Below are 14,856 nucleotides of genomic sequence, written 5' to 3'. Positions count from 1 at the left end.
AGGTTCTTTAATATTATCTGTAATGCTTTAATATTTTATAGGTGAATATGTTAAGTACTACTTATATAACTAAAAATAAATTCAAAAGGAAAACAAGAATGTTCTTACCTAGATGATTTTGTAGCTCTCGTGTCTGCCCATCTTCAGTTGGAGTAATGAGATCCCATATGAAGCCTTTAATTTTCTCATCTCCTCGGTAGTGAACAAGGCAATATGCTAAGAGGGCTCGGCAAATGATTTCTACATCATGCTCGTTTAGCTGCCTTTTAAAACGGCCATGAGACAGAATCTCTCTCCATCGACCCCATCTGGTTAAAAAAGGTGTATTTACATTAATATTGAGTCTAGTTCTAGAGATAAACATAACTCACAGATAAAAGGCCTGAAAACTGCAAAAAACACATTTGTCATTAATAGGATTTGCCTAATAAAGTTTTCCCCCATGAGTAAAATGCAGAGCCATGGTATAGTAATTTTAAGGGTATTTTATTCAATAATGGATAACAATATTATCCATTTTGTATTACTGAATATGCACATTTGAGAACACGGAGTTTGACTTTAGTGCGACATTTATAATTTTAAAAACTTAAGGATATCTCATCATTCTGCTACTAAATATATGTTAAACATAGAAATTCAGGGTACTTTAAAAATAGATTTTATTGATTTTAACAAATAAAAAATATACCAGAATACAGTATCTGTTTCCTGTAACTTTACATACCAGACTACTTATAATAAACATTAAAAATAAGATTTTACCCATAAACCAGCAGATTTTTCTCTACTCTAAAGCATTCGGTTCTTCCATAGCCATTAGAACGGTCACAGGGTCTCCGGAGTTTAGGTTTTTCATCTCCTTCACTTTCGGCTTCAGATAATTCAGCCAATTCATCTTTTGTGGCACTAAAGGGTCTTGTTTGCTTCCTAATTCTTGGAGTGTCAATAACCAAGCTGTTCTGTAAAATTTAATAGCTATTACTTGAAGGTTTTTATTTTGCTTATAACAATGTTTTATCTTTTAACCTTTCAAATTGTACAAACAATAAAATAATTATAGAAAGCCAGAAAAAAGAAATGACTAACAATTCCATCAACCTACCAAATCAACTTAAAAATTTTCATATTCCTTAAAATCGTAATAACCATGTATATATAACTTTATATTATAGTCACAGGACAAAAGAATTATTTGGCTTTATTACTAAAATAAATTTTTATAAAATTATTTATTTATAAAGTTATTTATTAAATATAAAATTATTTATAAAATGTGTTTCCAAAGAGTCATACTACTGTACAAACAGCAAAGTAATAAGTGTATGAACCTCACTATACTCAATGCACTTTAATTCATTCAAAACAACTTAAGTTGAGATGTTTTTTACCTTTATTGTGAAATTTCTCTAAGTTAGGCACTATGTTATGAGCTGTGGACATAAGGATGAGTAAGACAGCTTTCTGCTCATAAGAAATCTGTATTCTTGAGGGTCAGACTAATGCGTAAATAAATAAATGCTATTCAGGATGAAATATTTTATGATACAAGATGGGTACAAAGGAAGTCAGAGGAAGCTTTACAAAATAGTGATACCAGAAAGAAATCTCGAAGAATAAGTAGTTTGCTAGGCAGGCAAGGAGGAGATGGCATTATAAGTAGAGGAAAGAACAAGGGGCTGAAATGGCATGAGATATTCAGGAAATGTTCAAGTCCTAGAGCAGCAGAGGTACACGGGAGGAGAGGAAGGTGATGAAGGTAGGTCCTGCTCTAGCACAGTATATACACAGTGCATCAGACTTTTAAAGGGGTACATGATGTTAATATGTCTTATTACTGGTGATGTTAACTTTTTTCGCCAAGTCTCTCCACTGTAAATTTATTAGTTTTCCTTTGGTAATTAATAAATATTATGGAAAATATACTTTGAGAATATGTAAAAAATTCTGATTCTCCTTGAATTTCACCCACTTATTTTAGAATTCACTGATGGATGTTTTCCGCTATGATTATTACTATGGTGGATTAATGGTGATTTTCTACTTCTCTTATTCTTTCTACATTTATTAATTGGTATTCTTCTGTAACAAAGAGTTGTCCCTTTTCCCTTGTCTCAGTTTAAAAAAAAAAAAAAAAACTAATTGTATTTTTTCTTGAGCAAATTTCCAAATGTCTTTTGCCCATCTTTTCAGATTTTGATATATTTCTGATCAACTTATATTAGCTTTTATATAATAAAGACATTAACTTTCATATACACTTCTGCTACAAATAGTCTCACCAGTTTGACTACATTTTTATTTTTTCAGTGCATAATTTTTAGTCTTACATATTTGAATATGCCGATCATTTCCTTTATGATTTTTTCTAATTTACAATGTTTTCCCACGAAATATCTGATAAAATTGAAATCTACTTCTTCTATTTTTTCATGCTTTGATTCAAAAAAATAAAATTTTTTTATTACAAATTGGAGTTCTCTTGGTACAGAGTATTAATATAATGTTCCCGCCAATGCTAACTCAATATTGTAATCACAATTATTAAATAATCCTTTTTTCTCTAATACTCACAATTATTAAATAATCCTTTTTTCTCTAATACTCTTTATTAACATCTTATAACTTGATCTTTTTCTGTTCTATTCTTTGCTTTTTATATCTTTCTCTCAGTATCAAATTATTTAAATTATGATTCCTTTATAATATATTAACATACTTTTGTATTTTAACAAATAGTAGGTAATGCCAGTCTGTCTTCAATGTATTTCACTTTCAGAAAAATTTTAAATATTTTTTTAATAATGTATAAATTAGAAAATGTAACTGCACAAGTATTAAAATCACTATATGTTCTATTTATAAATTCTTAACTCCTTAGGATAATCTACAAGGCCCTATTGATTTGACCCATATTTATGGTGTTTCACCTTACTTAACACCACTTTCAACAACTCCCTACATTCTGCCAAAATGTCATTGCTATTTCTGGAATACACTAAGCTTATTTTGGCCCATGGCTCACTGCCATTCCCTCTACCTTGAAAAAGCTTTTTCCTCACGTTTTTACATTGTTGGCTCTTTCTCATCATTCAAGTCTCAGCACAAATGTCCCCTGAGAGTGACCTCCCTTCACCACTTTACCTAATGTTATCTCCACTCCTCCAGGAATTCTCTGCCATCTTACTGTTTATTTTCCTCGCTCTCTGAAATTATCTTATATATTTGTTTACTTCTGTCTTACCCACCAGAATTTATAAACTCTATAAAAGTAGGGGTTTATCTTTCTTGTTCATACTAGTCGTAATGTGAGAATGGTATCTGGCTCAGAGTGTGCTCTAGTTGGATCCATAGTATAAATGCATACGAGTGCATGTGTATTACCAATAAATACTTTTGAAAAATCATAAACAAAGATCATACTATAAGTATTGTTCTACATCTCTCTTTTAAAATTTAACTGTCTTGGAGTTCTTTCTATGTCCGTAAATAGGGATCTACATAATTATTTTTATTTACTGCATTAGACAGTATAGAGGTACCATTCCTCTATCATAGAAGATTTAATTAGTTTCTAAATTTTTCTTAAAACAAAAAATGTGACAATGAGCATCAGTGTACTACATGATAATTGTACACGTGTGGTTACTGCTGTAGGACAGATTTCTAAGAGTACATTTAATATTCTTGATATTCTTGACTATTCTTTCTTCCAAGAGAATTTTAGATATTGTCTGGTTATATGAAAAAACTAACATTCTGATTTGGGTTGCATTTTGCTATTTATAAAATAACTTAAAATAAGTAATGTTTCTTTCCAATTGACAAATCTCCCAATTAAATTTGGCAATTTACTTTACTGAAATCATATACATCTTTCAGGAGGTATACTCCTAAGTGTTCTCTTTTCTCCTATCATACACATCTTTCAGGAGGTATACTCCTAAGTGTTCTCTTTTTTCCTATCATACACATCTTTCAGGAGGTATACTCCTAAGTGTTCTCTTTTCTCCTATCATACACATCTTTCAGGAGGTTTACTCCTAAGTGTTCTCTTTTTTCCTATCATACACATCTTTCAGGAGGTATACTCCTAAGTGTTCTCTTTTCCCCTATCATACACATCTTTCAGGAGGTATACTCCTAAGTGTTCTCTTTTCTCCTATCATACACATCTTTCAGGAGGTATACTCCTAAGTGTTCTCTTTTCCCCTATCATACACATCTTTCAGGAGGTATACTCCTAAGTGTTCTCTTTTCCCCTATCATACACATCTTTCAGGAGGTATACTCCTAAGTGTTCTCTTTTCTCCTATCATACACATCTTTCAGGAGGTATACTCCTAAGTGTTCTCTTTTCCCCTATCATACACATCTTTCAGGAGGTATACTCCTAAGTGTTCTCTTTTCCCCTATCATACACATCTTTCAGGAGGTATACTCCTAAGTGTTCTCTTTTCTCCTATCATACACATCTTTCAGGAGGTATACTCCTAAGTGTTCTCTTTTCCCCTATCATACACATCTTTCAGGAGGTATACTCCTAAGTGTTCTCTTTTCTCCTATCATACACATCTTTCAGGAGGTATACTCCTAAGTGTTCTCTTTTCTCCTATCATACACATCTTTCAGGAGGTTTACTCCTAAGTGTTCTCTTTTCTCCTATCATACACATCTTTCAGGAGGTATACTCCTAAGTGTTCTCTTTTTTCCTATCATACACATCTTTCAGGAGGTTTACTCCTAAGTGTTCTCTTTTTTCCTATCATACACATCTTTCAGGAGGTATACTCCTAAGTGTTCTCTTTTCTCCTATCATACACATCTTTCAGGAGGTATACTCCTAAGTGTTCTCTTTTCTCCTATCATACACATCTTTCAGGAGGTATACTCCTAAGTGTTCTCTTTTCTCCTATCATACACATCTTTCAGGAGGTATACTCCTAAGTGTTCTCTTTTCCCCTATCATACACATCTTTCAGGAGGTATACTCCTAAGTGTTCTCTTTTCCCCTATCATACACATCTTTCAGGAGGTATACTCCTAAGTGTTCTCTTTTCTCCTATCATACACATCTTTCAGGAGGTATACTCCTAAGTGTTCTCTTTTCTCCTATCATACACATCTTTCAGGAGGTATACTCCTAAGTGTTCTCTTTTCCCCTATCATACACATCTTTCAGGAGGTATACTCCTAAGTGTTCTCTTTTCCCCTATCATACACATCTTTCAGGAGGTATACTCCTAAGTGTTCTCTTTTCTCCTATCATACACATCTTTCAGGAGGTATACTCCTAAGTGTTCTCTTTTCCCCTATCATACACATCTTTCAGGAGGTATACTCCTAAGTGTTCTCTTTTCTCCTATCATACACATCTTTCAGGAGGTATACTCCTAAGTGTTCTCTTTTCCCCTATCATACACATCTTTCAGGAGGTATACTCCTAAGTGTTCTCTTTTCCCCTATCATACACATCTTTCAGGAGGTATACTCCTAAGTGTTCTCTTTTCTCCTATCATACACATCTTTCAGGAGGTATACTCCTAAGTGTTCTCTTTTCCCCTATCATACACATCTTTCAGGAGGTATACTCCTAAGTGTTCTCTTTTCTCCTATCATACACATCTTTCAGGAGGTATACTCCTAAGTGTTCTCTTTTCTCCTATCATACACATCTTTCAGGAGGTTTACTCCTAAGTGTTCTCTTTTCCCCTATCATACACATCTTTCAGGAGGTATACTCCTAAGTGTTCTCTTTTCTCCTATCATACACATCTTTCAGGAGGTATACTCCTAAGTGTTCTCTTTTCCCCTATCATACACATCTTTCAGGAGGTATACTCCTAAGTGTTCTCTTTTCCCCTATCATACACATCTTTCAGGAGGTATACTCCTAAGTGTTCTCTTTTCTCCTATCATACACATCTTTCAGGAGGTATACTCCTAAGTGTTCTCTTTTCTCCTATCATACACATCTTTCAGGAGGTATACTCCTAAGTGTTCTCTTTTCCCCTATCATACACATCTTTCAGGAGGTATACTCCTAAGTGTTCTCTTTTCCCCTATCATACACATCTTTCAGGAGGTATACTCCTAAGTGTTCTCTTTTCTCCTATCATACACATCTTTCAGGAGGTATACTCCTAAGTGTTCTCTTTTCCCCTATCATACACATCTTTCAGGAGGTATACTCCTAAGTGTTCTCTTTTCCCCTATCATACACATCTTTCAGGAGGTATACTCCTAAGTGTTCTCTTTTCCCCTATCATACACATCTTTCAGGAGGTATACTCCTAAGTGTTCTCTTTTCTCCTATCATACACATCTTTCAGGAGGTATACTCCTAAGTGTTCTCTTTTCCCCTATCATACACATCTTTCAGGAGGTATACTCCTAAGTGTTCTCTTTTCCCCTATCATACACATCTTTCAGGAGGTATACTCCTAAGTGTTCTCTTTTCTCCTATCATACACATCTTTCAGGAGGTATACTCCTAAGTGTTCTCTTTTCCCCTATCATACACATCTTTCAGGAGGTATACTCCTAAGTGTTCTCTTTTCTCCTATCATACACATCTTTCAGGAGGTATACTCCTAAGTGTTCTCTTTTCTCCTATCATACACATCTTTCAGGAGGTTTACTCCTAAGTGTTCTCTTTTCTCCTATCATACACATCTTTCAGGAGGTATACTCCTAAGTGTTCTCTTTTTTCCTATCATACACATCTTTCAGGAGGTTTACTCCTAAGTGTTCTCTTTTTTCCTATCATACACATCTTTCAGGAGGTATACTCCTAAGTGTTCTCTTTTCTCCTATCATACACATCTTTCAGGAGGTATACTCCTAAGTGTTCTCTTTTCTCCTATCATACACATCTTTCAGGAGGTATACTCCTAAGTGTTCTCTTTTCCCCTATCATACACATCTTTCAGGAGGTATACTCCTAAGTGTTCTCTTTTCCCCTATCATACACATCTTTCAGGAGGTATACTCCTAAGTGTTCTCTTTTCCCCTATCATACACATCTTTCAGGAGGTATACTCCTAAGTGTTCTCTTTTCTCCTATCATACACATCTTTCAGGAGGTATACTCCTAAGTGTTCTCTTTTCTCCTATCATACACATCTTTCAGGAGGTATACTCCTAAGTGTTCTCTTTTCCCCTATCATACACATCTTTCAGGAGGTATACTCCTAAGTGTTCTCTTTTCCCCTATCATACACATCTTTCAGGAGGTATACTCCTAAGTGTTCTCTTTTCTCCTATCATACACATCTTTCAGGAGGTATACTCCTAAGTGTTCTCTTTTCTCCTATCATACACATCTTTCAGGAGGTATACTCCTAAGTGTTCTCTTTTCCCCTATCATACACATCTTTCAGGAGGTATACTCCTAAGTGTTCTCTTTTCCCCTATCATACACATCTTTCAGGAGGTATACTCCTAAGTGTTCTCTTTTCCCCTATCATACACATCTTTCAGGAGGTATACTCCTAAGTGTTCTCTTTTCTCCTATCATACACATCTTTCAGGAGGTATACTCCTAAGTGTTCTCTTTTCTCCTATCATACACATCTTTCAGGAGGTATACTCCTAAGTGTTCTCTTTTCCCCTATCATACACATCTTTCAGGAGGTATACTCCTAAGTGTTCTCTTTTCTCCTATCATACACATCTTTCAGGAGGTATACTCCTAAGTGTTCTCTTTTCTCCTATCATACACATCTTTCAGGAGGTATACTCCTAAGTGTTCTCTTTTCTCCTATCATACACATCTTTCAGGAGGTATACTCCTAAGTGTTCTCTTTTCTCCTATCATACACATCTTTCAGGAGGTATACTCCTAAGTGTTCTCTTTTCTCCTACTGTGAAGCAGATCTTCTCCTTCGTTATATTTTTCTACCTCTGTTGGTACCGATATTTAGGAAGGCTAAACAGCATATTTATCATCTATCCAGTTAATTCACTGAACTCATTTATTAATTTTAATAGTGGTTTGCAGATTCCATTGCCATTTTAGGCATAAAAATACGCCATATGCAAATAATAGTATTTTCATAAATTTCTTTTCAAATTTACTTGTTTCATACAGAATTACACATATTTCCAAAATATATTAAAAATAATAGATTATGTAAGCTGATGGAGTTATTCCTCATTATAAAGTTTTACATTTTAAAAGGTTATCTCTTAAAATAGATCCCATGCATCAGTGCTTAATATAAAATTCTTCTAATCACTTAACAGTTATTCTGACAGTAGGTAAGGTTCACAAACACTGATTCCTATACAATTATTAGACAAGCGTCTTATGAAATGAACAATTATCAGTGAATAGCACATCAGTTCCATGAATTCTATTTCAGCATTGTGGTCCTTTCTTCCTTAGGTCTAAGGGAAATTATATAGTTTACAAAACGCCACTTTTTTGACTGCTTTTCTCTCCCCTCCTTTTATATTTGCATTAATGGGATGCGACACAAAGAACACAAAGTTTGTTTGTTTTTGTTTTTGTGTTTTTTGAGGAAGATTAGCCCCGAGCTAACATCTGCTGCCAATCCTCTTTTTGCTGAGGAAGGCTGGCCCTGAGCTCACATCCATGCCCATCTTCCTCTACTTTATATGTGGGATGCCTACCACAGCATGGCTTGCCAAGCAGTGCCATGTCCTCAGCCAGGATCTGAACCAGTGAACCCCGGGCCACCCAAGCAGAATGTGTGCACTTAACTGCTGCGCCATGGGGCCGGCCCCCAAAGAAAACAAAGTTAAAGAGCAAAATAAAAGTAACCTATGATTTGAAGACATTTTAAAAATAAAAAAAATCATAATTTTAAGAATATAAATAATAACCAAAATTAAACTTTCCCTGTATTCCAACCTATCATGACAGATACCAGAAGTATTAAATTGAAGCAGTGTCTGACTCAATATGTGATCATTCTACTACCCCGTCAATTTATTTAAGCAGATAAATTTATTTCAGTAAGTACATAGTTGAACCTTCAAATATTATAAAAATAATACCAAATTACCCCAACAAGTAATTCTTTTTAAAGGAAAAGAAATACTTACTCTGCCACTGATGGCATCTATATCTATTTCTGCTTTTTTAGCCCATTTTTGCCAGAAGTTGGGATCATCTAAGGATATGTCTGTCCGGTTTCCAGATGCCACAAAACTTGCCTGAAATACATAATGGCAGTTTTTCGAAACATTTTGAAGCTTAGAGGAAGAAATCTATCAAAGTATATTTAAAACATTCTCTCCTCACATTTACTGTAGATAGAATTTGAATTCAGTATACATACATATATTCAAAGGCTGTCTCAAATGCAATGGTCTAAAACATAGCACAGCATCTGCTTAAAGCCAAAAGGCTTAATGCCAACACAGGCAGGAGTTTTAGAGGCCAAGTTACAGAAGTTATTACTGGTGTTTAACTCTTCACTTTTGGTTAGCAAGGATCAAATCTTTTGGTCAGGAAACTACACAGGACACACATATGCTTTCTGGAAACACTACATAAATATTAAGAAATTAGGTTAGAACAAGAATTTCAAAACTGCTTGACCAACACAGTTCATTTTCTGGGACACTCCTACTTTACTTTCATCACATTTTTAGATAGCTATGTCTCCTAAAGGAAACACAATACAGGATATAAGAAATAAAGAAAAATGAACCACTGTATTTATTTTAAAAACTCTTTTCCATACAACAAAAATACTGCATAATCACTGTAAAGATTTAAGAAATTACAGAGGACCAAAAGAAGAAAATGTAAGTGATTTGTTTTCCTAAATATTGTAGAAATGATAAAACTTTTTAGTTGGAATAAACTTTAGATAACAGTTCAACACTGTAACTTATAAACTAATAACCATTATTTGCAACTGAAATTCCTGAAAATAGCTATGTCACTTCAAAGAAAAGGTATCAAAGTACTTTATAAAAATGAAATAAGCTGTGAGGATACATGATGCTTTAAGAAAAGAGGCTGAAAAATGCATGCTAACTCTTAGAAGAATAAATGGAAGAATATGGTCATATAAAAGTGAATTTCAAAGAATAAACGGATTTAAGATAATGCCTAATTATCTGAGACATAATGAAATGATAGAAATCTTCATTAAAAAAACCCATTTTGATGGAATTTTAAAATGCAGAAAATTACACATTAAAAAGATAATAAAACTGCTATAAGCAAACAAGCCATTTATGACATTCAAGATAAGTGGAAGCTTGAACACTGGAAAACTGATATCAAGGAATTACTGTTAACTTCATTTATTTATTTTTTTCTGCTTTTTCTCCCCAAATTCCCCCAGTATATAGCTGTACATTTTAGTTGTGGGTCCTTCTAGTTGTGGCATGTGGGATGCCACCTCAACATGTCCTGACGAGTGGTGCCACGTCCACGCCCAGGATGTGAACCAGGGAAACGCCCGGCTGCTGAAGCAGAGCACGCTAACTTAACCACTGGGCCACGGGGCCAGCCCCCTGTTAACTTTATTTTTAAATGTGATAACAGTATTGTGATTATGTTAAAGAAATCTTCATCTTTAGAGACACATATGGAAACATTTATAGAGGTGATACTACAATGTCTAGGATTTGCTTTAAAATAATATGAAAGGTAGGATAGTGATGAAACAAGTTAACCAGGAGTTGATAACTGCTGAAGCTGAGTGATGAGTACACAGCTTTCAGTATAAAGTTCTGTCTATATTTGTAGTTTGAGTCTTTATAAAACATCTAAAAAAATGAGTAGGAACGAAACTAAAAGCCTAAATGACTCTTGCTGAACTTTAAGATTCTGTTCATGACATTGCCTACCAAGTAATAAGTACATTTTTATTTATTTATTTTTTTATTTTTTTTATAAGTACATTAATTCCAAACATTCTTTTGAGATTGGGTTATTAAGATGCCTGTAGATAGTAAGTGTTTAAATATTATAAAATGTTTAAAAACGTGCATTTTGCTAGCATGTTTATGAAAGAGAAGTGACAGAAATAAATGCTTTAATGAAATGAATTTAAATTCTTTTTTTTCTTGCTCTAAATGATAACTTAATATCATGAAAGTACTGAAAATAGTAATTTCTTATTTCTTCGAGCTGATGAGTGTGGTTAGGCTGAATAATGACCCCCAAATATCTTTCTGGAATCTGGTAAATGTTAATTTACATGGCAAAAGGGACTTGGCAGAGGATCAAGGATCTTGCAATGGGGAGATTAGTCTATACTATCCCACTGGGCCCTAAATGTAATCACAACTGTCCTTATAAGAGGACAGAAGAGGGGATTTCACCACAGAAGAGGAAAAGGCTATGTGAAAACAGAAGCAGAGATTGGAATAATGTGGTCACAAGCCAAGAAACACAGGCACTCTTAAAAGCTGGAAGAGATAAGAAACAGATTCTCTCCCGGAGACTCCAGAAGGAACCAGCCCTGCTGACACCTTGATTTTAGTTCAGGTAAAACTTGTTTTGGACTTCTGACATCCAGAACTATAAGAGAATAAATTTGTATTGTTTAAAGCCACTAAATTTGTGGTAATTTCTTACAGTGGCAACAGGAAATAATATAGTGAGACATCTCTTAATGATAAGCCACATATTATAAAAACTCATATCCAACTTAAAGAGCAAAGGCTAACTGGTTTCATAAAATGAAAAGTAGATAGCCATCAGCATCTAGATAAAAGTGCATGATGATAATTCATCAAAGTGGTATGAATGAGTATGAGGAACAGACATCGAACTATGCTCAAGTAAGTCCTAAACTGTGAGGGGACTTCAATGTGTTAAATCAGAAATGAATTTCTCATAATTGAGAACATATAATATTCATATTTTAATATCTTCATTAATATACACTCATCAATTTTCAGGAACAGTGAAAAGTTCATTGAAGCTCACAGGGTTTTATTTTGTACTATAGTTTCATTGATACATGCCTTTTGAGATTTAACCAATCCAGCAAATGAACATTTCCTTTACATGAATCGGAGAACATTTATCATGAAAAGCTGTTAAATATGAAAACTCATTAAAAGGAAACAATTAGATTTTTGAAACATATTACTTTATGGTTGCTTATCTTAAAAAAAATTCTATGTTACAATGGATAATCACCTTTATTCTGCTACCAGATAACTGTTGATAATTAAAATAATTTGTCTGGAAGAAACTGTACTTCACGATTAAATAGCTTTTTTTATATTTATTATACGAGAAACGATAAATTTATTTTTCAAATAAATTTTTAAAAATATTTCTAAATAATTCCAGATGCTATTGTTAACTGACATATAACCTCTCTTCAAGATAACTTACAAAATTCTCAAGAATTGTTAACAATGGTTTAAGGCTTGAAATGAAATGCTTGTTGTGGAAGGTGTCATCAAGTACAGGTTTACTGACTACTTCCAAATGTTAAATCTTAATATCCTGTTCCCCAAAAAGCATTTTTCTTAAAGTGTATTCCTTCAATCATTAAATCCCTTTATTATTGGCAAGGAAAGACTTTTAAATGGTGAAATCCATCTTCTCACACATGAAAGTATAGCAGGCGCTGCAGAAGGGCCTAGAAATAAGCAATCCATCTGAAGCTTGATTCAGACTGTTTTGTTTTTCGTAAATTAAGCAATTCAAGGTCTTTTGTTTTATAACAAATTATAAAAAATCAGACTCGAAACTTTTCTATGTCTAAGATCCACCTGATTGCCTTTATGAAAATCTCTCAAAATAAGGTTTAGGTGATATAACCGCTTATAAATGAAGTTACCAATAATGACTTTTATTTGATGGATATGTACTACGTCTAAATAGTCCAACGGAAAGAAATACAGATTGGAATTACTTCATTTATCCAAACCACTGAAAAGAATTGTGCATAGCTGAAGTCTTTGGAAATTCCAGGAAAAAGTATAAAATACTATCTACTTTATTTTTTTAAAGATTTTTCATTTTTTTCCTTTTTCTTCCCAAAGCCCCCCAGTACATAGTTGTATATTCTTCGTTGTGGGTCCTTCTAGTTGTGGCATGTGGGATGCCGCCTCAGCGTGGTTTGACGAGCAGTGCCATGTCTGCGCCCAGGATTGAACCAACGAAACACTGGGCCGCCTGTAGCGGAGCACGCGAACTTAACCACTCGGCCACGGGCCAGCCCCAATACTATCTACTTTAAACCTTCGGTGCCATATTCCACTATGCCAAATGCCCATTATATAGTGGCATTCCCACCCAACTATGAAAATGAACAAATTATAAGACAATTATACGCAAATTCTCTAGACTCTCCTCAGCTATTGTGGTACCTCTTCAGTCAGCTCTCTTTCTAAATGTAATAGCAGTTACTTCCTGGTCCGAGGATTTAAAATAGATATTTAAATACTTAAGTATGTCACATTCTTAGAGCACAGCTGGTTATGATTAGCATATATCCAAGTAAAGTAATACTCACATAGCACTTTATATATAGTAAAGTAGGAAAAGCCAAGCATGCTTTCTTCTTTAACTCATAAAGGGTCAACTGTCTAAGGTTACTCCTTTATGATTCTGAATTTAAACCCTGGTGTTCTGACTTTCCAAGATTATCATCAACACTGTAAACAAGAAAACCTAGAATCACCTGTGCTTTGCATATGCCAACATTAAAAAAAACAAAAAACTTTAAGGAGAATATCTCTATGCTTAGCCTAACCAACAAAAGCAAACTTTTTTGATTAAATTAACTCAATTTCAGATAATTTCAGGGATGAGGGAAAAAATATCTGCACCTATTAGTGTGTTGACAACTTGGGTAGAGCCAAGGAATCCAAAGTAAACAAGATTTCTCAGGAAAGTAGCTACAGCCAGGGTGTATCTACCTAATCATGACTAGTTTTAGTTCTCAGCCTTTTACTTTCCTTCCATAGTATTCCTTTTGTTTCCACAATACTTTCTTCTAAATTATTCTCTATTAACTTCCAAATCTATATCTGTATCCTAGGCAACTATCCTGGACATCTCCACTTGGATGCCCCGAAAATGCCACAAATACAATAGTTCCTATATTTTATTTTCTCCACGTGAATATCTTTCTCCTGCATTCTGTATCTTACTTAACAACAGCACGACCCTCCTAGCTACTTGAGTCAGAAATCTTCAAGTCATTTTTGACTCCTCCTTCCACAAATTTCTAACTGCTCTTCAACTCCTGTTGACTGAAGTGGGTCTCCACTACCCTGGTTCACTCATCATCATATCCTATTCAAGCCACTTCTCTGGTTATGCTGATTCTATTCTTTCTCCTTTCCAACTCATTTGAGCCCTTCGCAGTTGGGTCCAACCTCCTTAACCCCTTCATTTTCATCTCCATTTAATTCATCCTGTGCATCCATACATGCCCATGCCATATTCCTTGAAATCTTTCTTGTAGTTTATCAACTTATGATTCATTTATGTGACTTTCTCTCTCTTTTTGTAACACAATGACCCACACTTCCTTCAAAACTCAGCTCAAATGTTATTTTCTCTGCAAATGCTTTTCTGATTCTCTGCTCTACTATTTTACACAGAATTAGTAATTTTCTCCTTTACTTTTTTCAGCAACTAGAATCCTTTGATTTCAGTATTCAGTAAAGTGCCTGACACAAGACTTCATTAGTTTGCTGAAAGAATGCAAGAGAAAAATTTTCATTTGAAGATTGATATCATTACTTTTGGTGTAGCACCTGTACGACCAGCTATAACACAGTGCTCTCTATAAATATAAAGATAGACTTCCAGGTTAAAAGCAGAAATGGGGATGGAGAATGAGGAAAAGGTAGGAAAGTAGTAAAGTGGAAGAGAAAATCTGTATGAATCAG

At 34.3% G+C, this 14,856-nt stretch overlaps 1 protein-coding gene across 12 annotated transcripts in view; it reads right to left on the bottom strand.

Annotated features, from left to right (window-relative positions):
• Nucleotides 1-14,856, bottom strand: part of CHD9 (chromodomain helicase DNA binding protein 9) — a 232,292-nt gene that overhangs the window by 43,481 nt on the left and 173,955 nt on the right. For all 12 annotated transcript variants that reach the window (XM_023636982.2, XM_023636978.2, XM_023636977.2 and 9 more), the window contains 3 exons: nucleotides 9,073-9,183; nucleotides 766-962; nucleotides 109-308 (listed from right to left, as the gene is read on the bottom strand). In XM_023636982.2, coding sequence (XP_023492750.1) covers nucleotides 109-308; nucleotides 766-962; nucleotides 9,073-9,183 — 508 coding nt within the window. The remainder of the gene's footprint in view (nucleotides 1-108; nucleotides 309-765; nucleotides 963-9,072; nucleotides 9,184-14,856) is intronic.

The sequence above is a fragment of the Equus caballus genome, chromosome 3 (genome assembly GCF_041296265.1).
Source record: "Equus caballus isolate H_3958 breed thoroughbred chromosome 3, TB-T2T, whole genome shotgun sequence".
NCBI lineage: Eukaryota > Metazoa > Chordata > Mammalia > Perissodactyla > Equidae > Equus > Equus caballus.
This window is presented reverse-complemented; position numbering and strand designations above follow the sequence as displayed.